Below are 8,570 nucleotides of genomic sequence, written 5' to 3' on the forward strand. Positions count from 1 at the left end.
CCACACCTCCGACAAACATGCATCACGTCCCTGCTGTGACTCTCAGTCTGAGCCAGGTCTCAAATCACACACTTGTGTCTCCTACAGGTGACTGAGCCTTAAATTCCAGACTCACCCTCTTCATTCCCCCTCGAACCTTCTTCTAAAGGCCTGAAAAGGGAAACTCCAGCCTCTCTGGACATATCCTATGGGGCAGATGCCACAGGATGGGCATCCATCCTGGAGGGTGAAGCCGGGGGAAAAACCCACACGCCAGCCACAGCCCCAGTGTAGAGCTGTATGGGGTTAGGGTGAGCAGGAGAGGGAGAAAGGGACAGGGCAGCCTCAAAGGCATGTGCCCCCCTGCCTCAGCTTCCGTGTGGCAAGATTCTGTAGGCATCCGGGAGACACAGTTGAGGGGACAATAAAATGCCCTGTAGGCACAGGAAGTTTGAAGGGAGGCTAGGACCCCAAAGGGTGGTCCACAGCCTGTCCAGGCAGTCCAGGAGGTTCTGATGGGAAAAGTGAAGGGCGCACAGGCACCAGAAGGAGAACGTCATCTGTTGGGGGTGCAGGGAGTGCAGGACTAACTTTGAAGCGCCAAGAGGTGACATCACAGAGGAGAATTACATAGGACTGGCTGCAGATTCTGGACTCTCTAAAGGCTGCTGTAGGGGCTCTGGGTATCTTCTCTGCATTGTCCAGTCAGGTGCCCAGGAAGGATGGGGAGAAAAGTAGAATTCAAGGTAGATGTGTGCTTTGCAATAAAATGTCCCCAGAACCTAAGGGTGCCTGAGCAGGTGCAGCAGCATCTGGAAGAAGAGGGACTGCCTCAACCAGAGCAAGGGGAGGATAAATTGTTCATTACAGAGCTTTGGAGAAGGCAGGGGCATGGAGGGAGAAGCTGTATCGACTGGGGTCCTATTCACATCAGTAGGGAGAGTTGCCTCCTTAATTTACTACCCAGCACGAATGGTTGAAGGGAGCAGATGTTGATGAGGAGAGACAAATGCATGAGCGCCCCTGAGAATCACCCCAGTTTGCCATATTGGTGACAATGCAGATCACAGATTGATTCAGCACCCTTGAAGTATAGTATAGGAGAAGCTCGTGTTGTTAGCCTTCTACTGCCTCCAGAAGTGTAACTGAAATCAGTTGAAACAAGTTCCTTTCATTTAAAAAAAATTAGGGAACCCTCCTTAGAAGACATTAAAGTGTGGCAGGAAGAAGAGAGGTTCTGGAGCCTATCAGGGATTCCAGTCACCAACCCCACCTCTTCCTGGTTGTGTGGCCTCGGGAAAATGATTTCATCTTTTTGAGCCTCAGTTTCCCCATCTATGAAATGGAACATATGATAAAGGTACCTGGCTGGCAAGGCTATTGAAGAGATTAAATTTGATAACCTCTGTACATAGCTTGACCCCATGCATCCAACCTAGTTAAGGTCAGTCCCCTTCTCTTCTTCCTCTTTGAGAGAGAGACTCCAAGAAAATGAATTTTGACAAACAATTTTACACAGAAAGAAGAAATTTGTTGTCAAGCTCTATGGTATGCCAGAAGAGCACTGCCATAAACATCGCGTCTGCTTTCTACATATTTCTTTCAAGCTGCCCACCGTGCTTCCCAGCTGCCCTGCTCCAAACAGCAAGCATCAGCTCACATCCTTCTCTCTGATTCTCTTACAGGGGCGCTGTATCAACTTCACCAGAGTCAAGAACAATCAGCCCGCCAAGTACCCCCTCAACAACGCCTACCACACCACCTCGCCGCCTCCTGCCCCCATTTACACGCCCCCACCCCCTGCTCCCCACTGCCCTCCCCCACCCCCCAGTGCTCCCACCCCTCCAATTCCATCCCCACCTTCTACCCTTCCCCCTCCTCCTCAAGCTCCACCTCCCAACAGGGCGCCACCCCCCTCCCGACCTCCTCCCAGGCCTTCTGTCTAGAACCCAAAGTTCATGCTCTGGGCTCTTAGAAACTTTGGGGAGGAGGCTCCTCTGTGGTGTTAGAATAAGTCTTTCCAGTTAGGGGAGGCTTCTGCTTTGGAAATGAGTGGTGATAAAGCCCACTGATCTTCACACACCTTAAAAATTGGTTTGTAATGCCAATACATCGACAATTGTGATCAGCAGAAAGAAAGAGAAATTTTGAAATGCCTCTAAACAAATGATGAGGCAACTACAGTCACAATTATAGCCAGCCAGCCATCACCTCTAGAAGGTTCCAGAGACAGTGAAACTGCTGAGATGCTCTAAATGGGATTGTGTCTCATGGAGACCAATAAGAAAATCATTTCTCTGAGGGTGAAATGCAGAGTCGGATGGATGAGAAATAACACTGCTGGGTTTCTAAATGCTGCCTTCCCTCCTCCACTCCACCTCCATCACTTGACCCTGGACCCTTGGCCTAGGAACCAAGGAACCCTCGCCCAAGAAAGTGAAAACCCTTTGCCTACAACTTTGGGAAAAGCTTGGGTTCTCCATTGTGGCAAGAAACTCAACATCAGACAGGTATCTGACAGGTATCTGAACAAAAGCATGTTCGCCTGGGATTTGCAGAGGAATAAAAACATATGCCTTATTTTACTTTCAAATTCTCCCAGTTTCCAAGTGAGGGAGAGAGCAGGTGTTTACAGATGGAAAAAGGTATGTTGCCACGTTGCTGTGTAAGTGAAATCAGGTGTGTGCATTGACAGGAGAGTACTGATGAGAGCATCAGACAGTTTCTAAAACCCACAGGCCATCAGCAGCTAGAGGTGGCTGGCTTTGGCCCGACATGGTCCGCTAAATCAACAGACATGGCATTGTTGAAGAGCAACCTGTTAATTATTCATCTTAAAAACCAAGATTTGGCTTCAGTTTAAATCACTTAAGATACGAAGAAGTGACTGATCCCATTTTTTAGAGACAAACATGAGTTGATCTTCCCAAAATGGTGTCACTAGCGCCTACCATACAATTTTGCTGGGTTTTTTTTTTTCTTTCTTTTTTGGTAAAGTTGTGTACCAGAGACTTCTATTCCAGCTGAGAGACAAGGGTCCTAACATAATATGGAAACCATCCCCACATGCTTTAATTAACCACCAAAAAAGTCATGTATGTGTAGATGTAAATATATTTCTCCTTGGCTTTTCAACATTCTCATAAATATCAGCTATCAACCCAGGAGGAATACACTAGATGTTCTGCCTGAAATTCCCACCAGGCCTGGGATCCACCCCATTCCTCCAAGTCTTTCTGAATCTGTTGTCATAAGTAAATCCTATAATCACTTTGTAAACATTGGGCTTCATCAACCAGGGTAAAAACAGAGGGCCATTGTTGAGCACCTCCTATACAATCCTATTCAAAATTATCTTCCCCTCCAGCTTCCCACAGGTCTTAAAATTCCTCTCCCAAAGTGCTCAAAGACTTAAATCTTTTCTGGAACAAAGCAGAATATAAAATAAATATGAACCTAGCACTTTGGGTTATGGTCTCCAAAGATCCTTTAAGAACCCATCAAGCCAGCCTGATTCTTGGACCGTACTTAGAGACATAAGGACCTGGTAGGCATTCCATAAACACCAGTTCTTGTAGACATTGTAGATATGGCAGACATTACTTATCAATCACAGCACTATCCATGAAGCCCAACAATTTCTTCAACAGTCCTCAGATCACAACTACAAAGAGCCTCCATTCATCAGTCAGAATTGAGAGAGAGATGAGCCCTATTTTCCATCCCTGCTTTAGAAATCAGAAACAAACAGGAATTGCATGGAGAAATGGGGAACTCTTGGGCAGCAAAGGTACAGTTGGGGGAAAATAGATCTAGGCAGAGTGCCTTATTGGGGGGCCATACGCACTAAATCTGCAGTGCCAATGCCAAACTGACACTTCTCCAAGTGTACTTCAGACCAGCCCTTCTCCTGACCTGCCACTTCCGAAGAATCTCCCAGCCATCGTCTAGAGCGAAAATCAGATATGGTTTCCAGGACTTATGAAAGCAACCTCCCTTTGGCACCCCCTCAACCTGGCCTATATTATCTATTTTTAGAACACTAGGCTTCTTCTTTAGTATAGTCCCTCATGAAGCAGGGGCCAGAATGTCTCAGCCACTTGCAGTGACATTGCTGGACTCCAGAAAACCATTCCATAGGAGAATGGGTTCCCCAGGCTCACAGCGTAGAGACGTTGAGCCCATGGCAACTGTTTTGACTGCTGGCAGTACAAAACGGTCCACCCCCCACCACTAGCCCCATGACTCACTGCGGCCATAAGAAAGTTCAAGCCAAGATGCTGACGTCATACAACAAGATGGCGGGCATCATTCAGGATCTCAACAGCACATCAGTCAGAAGCCCTGTGCAGTTTCCACAATGTTTTGGTGAACTTTTTGATGAATAGGGAACTGCAAATATATGATGATTTTGAAGAGGATTAGCAGGGTTTGTCCTTCAAACTGACTCATCATGTCATCCCTACTCATTTAGAATTACAGTTAAGAAGGTGAAACTTCTAGACTGTATGAACAAGGCAATAGTAGGCTAGTACAGACAAGAAAATTCTTTAACTGGTTTATAAAATCTATCAGTACTTGTGTCATTCCCTGTCAAAGGCAGCAGACATATGATTGTGATCAGACAAGAAAATTCTTTAACTGGTTTATAAAATCTATCAGTACTTGTATCATTCCCTGTCAAAGGCAGCAGACATATGATTGTGATCAGGAAACTGCACAAAACTATTGTTTCAACCCCCATGTTATTGTCCTTGTGAAGTTTTTTTTTTTAATAAAAGCCAACTTTTTGTTGTATATATTCGTATTCCATGTGTTAGATGGAAGCATTTCCTATCCAGTGTGAATAAAAAAGAACAGTTGTAGTAAATTATTATAAAGCCAATGATATTTCATGGCAGGTTATTCTACCAAGCTGTGCTTGTTGGTTTTTCCCATGACTGTATTGCTTTTTGAAATGTACAAATAGTTACCGAAATGACGAGACCCTTGTTTGCACAGCATTAATAAGGACCTTGAGTTTCGTGGTCCCCTCTTTTGAAGACCAGCTCACAAGCAGTTTCTGGCCTGGAGCTTTGCACGTATTCCAGTGAGACTGGAAAAGTTCTCTGTTTTACCAAGATCAAGAACAGAGCTGGTGGACAAATTAATTAATAGTCTTGGATATCTGGCCATGGGTAACTTCACTGTAAATATCACTAAAATGGGCAGAGATGATTTTAATGTCTCATAAACACTAGAGTCCAAACACTGTCAGATGAGAAAAAAACCTATCAAAGAACTAGGAAAAAAATAATAATTATTATGAGATAGTGAGCAAGTTTCAGCCCAATGCCAACTCAATAAAAACAATTAATGCTGTGTAAAATGGGTTGAATTAGCTTGCAAACTATATAAAGATATATGCAGTGAAACACCTGTTAATGCACACAAGATGGGAATGAGGTGTTCTAGTCAATTGCCTTTTCTAGTTATCTGAGCTCTACTATATTATCATACTTGGATAACCAATTTAAAACAATTAGAATATGATTTTTTTAAATACACTTAACATTAAACTCTTCCTCTAATTCTTTCTCCTTTCTGTGATAATTCAGAACACAGTTATGGATCTCCAGTGAGTCATTGTTATAAAAAATGAGTTATCACTGTACTATGCTATAAGAGACTGGGCTAACCCTGCACAATGACAAACTCTGGAAGTTGCTTTTAAAAAAAGTAATAATAACAATAAAATACTAAAATCATCTCTTTTACGGTTATTTGTCTCTTTGTTATAAAAATAAAGTGTAGACTGTTCAACTACTTAACATCTTGATGATAATAAAACAACTGTTGTTATGCAAATTATATTTCTGAAATCATTATTATATTTCCAGTAAGTTCTTTACTCTCTTGATTATTGTCATTTTTTTCCTTAGCTGTCCAACATTCAAAATATTCTTTATTTCTTTTTTTTTTTTAATGTTTACTTATTTTTAAGAGAGAGGGAGAGAGGCCGAGAGGGGAGGGGCAGAGAGAGAGGAGAACAGAGGATCCAAAGAGGGCTCTGTCCCGACAGCAGAGAGCCCAGCATGGGGCTCAAACTCACAAACTGTGAGATCATGACCTGAAGTCGGACATTTAACTGACTGAGCCACCCAGGCACCCCTAAAATATTCTTTATTTCTAGTAACAGTTTTAAAATTTTAAATGGAATCCAAGCTAAATGAAAATATAAAGTAAAAAGTCGAGACGGAGAAACACACGGAAAAAAAAAAAACGTAGTGGACCAGTCAGGATTGTTTCTGGCTGCCTGTAACAAGATTTGGGGCCATGACTGATTTGATTCTCACAGCAAGGACTCCAGAGGTTTGCAGCTGCTCAAGAAACCAGGCAGCATTACAGCCAGTGCTGCAGTAAGTACCTTTCCTTCCGTATACATCTCAAAATATTTTTATTATATCTGCAATTCTAATACAAACCACTTGATTCCTAGCATCTTCAATCCAGCTCCTTCACTGAAATTTTTGTGTAGGTAAGAGCGTCTCTTACTAGTTCCTGAATTTGTTTCTTTTACAAGTCTTCCTTCATCCCTGAATTCATCTTAATTGGAATAAAACCATCTGCAAACAGAAACCCATGCCACATTTTTTCCCAAGATTGCAATAGTATTTACTTTTTAATAGCTTTCTGGGCACATGCACATTTTTAAATTACATTCTTAATCATTAAATGGTTTTGAGATAACCGGCTAGCAATTTGGAAGGAAAAAGAAAACTTGGAGCTCTACTTCACTCCTTACACCAAAATTAACTTCAGCTGTATTTAATTTAAGTGTAACAAATAAAATGAAGAAAGTACTAGAAGTGGAAAAAATATTTACTGGATCATATGAAGAATTCTTAAATCCTGCATATTACCAACCAACCTTCTCATGAAATCGCTTCAACTACCCTGAGTAATGCTCCAATGCATTAAGTTGAATAAACAACAGAAATAAGGTCATTGATCAGGTACCGTGAACTTGAGCAGATCTACAATTTTCCATCACTAAATCCAATGTTCTGCCCTCAGATAAATGTATGTTTCTCTGGAGTCTCATTTAGGTATAGAACAACCAATACAACACTTTGTCCCTCTAAATACATTACAAACAAGGTCTAAGTGCTTACAATTACCAAGCACTGGGTATAAAGCTATGGAGTTGGTATCCACAAAACAGATGAGTTTACTCTGATTACAATTGTTTTATTTTATTCTGATTACAACTGTATTATGTTGGCTTGAACCACCACATCCTCATCAAATTTATACCTAAACAAATTAGAAGTAATCTCTGATTCCTCCCCTTTTTATGTAACATTCAAATAGTCAGTTATATAGATTCTCCCATCTCTACTAAAAATGGGACCATTTTAATTGTTGGGGTTCGAAACTGTGCAACATCTCCTTTATTTAGTTTTAAATATCATCTCACAATGTACTTACAAGGCAACAGCTAACAAAGCTCTGCCTAAGTCACTTGAGAGCTCAAAACAAAGTTCTGTGTACCTTAGCTGGCATCTTTAGTTGCTAGTTGCTTATAAACATTAAAATAAATACAACTCGTAAAAGACATTTTCCTTTGTGTAGTGAAGTGGTTTGCATTCTTGCAAAACATTTTAAAGTTTATTTATTATTTTTGAGAGAGAGAGAGAGAGTGAGAGAGAGAGAGAGAGAGAGAGAGAGAGAGAACCAGTGGGGGAGGGGCTGGGGGTCCAAAGGATCTGAAGGGGGCTCTGTGCTGACAGCAGAGAGGAGGATGCGGGGCTTGAACCCATGAACTGTGAGATCATGACCTGAGCCGAAATCAAGAGTCAGATGCTTAACTGACTGAGCCACCTAGGTGCCCTACAAAACTTTTTTAAAGTACAAGAAATGTGGGGTATGAGTGCTAAGAGTCCAGAAAACATTAATTAACATTAATTTTCTTCTGAAAGAGAAGTCATAAGACAGGCCATCTCTCAGCCACCCGTCACTAGTCCCTTTCAAAAATGCACCCTCAAGAGCCATGGAAGAATTACAGCCCTCTATCACATTTTTTAAAAAATACAAACATTTTGGGGCGCCTGGGTGGCTCAGTCAGTTAAGCATCCAACTTCAGCTCAGGTCACGATCTCGCGGTCCGTGAGTTCGAGCCCCGCATCGGGCTCTGGGCTGATGGCTCAGAGCCTGGAGCCTGCTTCCGATTCTGTGTCTCCCTCTCTCTCTGCCCCTGCCCCGTTCATGCTCTGTCTCTCTCTGTCTCAAAAATAAATAAACGTTAAAAAAAATTAAAAAAAAAAATACAAACATTTTAACTTCCCCCTCCCTCTGAGGCACACCCTAACTTTGCAGGATACAGACCACCTGTCTTTTTGCTTAGTTTTACTCTTGAAAGTATTACAGGACACATAGATTCTCTAAGAGACTGGCTCAAAATTAATGATAATCTTCATTTTCAACCAAGATCTTATAGAAACAGATAAATATTCCACATGAATGGAAAGAGTGTTTCATAGATACGGTGATGCAGAAGCACTGACATTCATCTGAACTTGGAGGAAAGGGCTTCTCCCCAGCTGGGGTGG

General features: G+C 42.2%; 1 protein-coding gene across 1 annotated transcript in view; it reads left to right on the forward strand.

Annotated features, from left to right (window-relative positions):
* ANTXR1 (ANTXR cell adhesion molecule 1) overlaps positions 1 to 5,726 on the forward strand; it is a 221,261-nt gene extending 215,535 nt beyond the window's left edge. Inside the window, exon 18 of the mRNA XM_049651578.1 lies at positions 1,665 to 5,726. Within this exon, the coding sequence (XP_049507535.1) occupies positions 1,665 to 1,925 (261 nt within the window). The 3' untranslated portion in view covers positions 1,926 to 5,726. The remainder of the gene's footprint in view (positions 1 to 1,664) is intronic.
* The last annotated feature ends 2,844 nt before the right edge of the window (positions 5,727 to 8,570 follow it).

The sequence above is a fragment of the Panthera uncia genome (genome assembly GCF_023721935.1).
Source record: "Panthera uncia isolate 11264 chromosome A3 unlocalized genomic scaffold, Puncia_PCG_1.0 HiC_scaffold_11, whole genome shotgun sequence".
NCBI classification, from domain to species: Eukaryota; Metazoa; Chordata; class Mammalia; order Carnivora; family Felidae; genus Panthera; species Panthera uncia.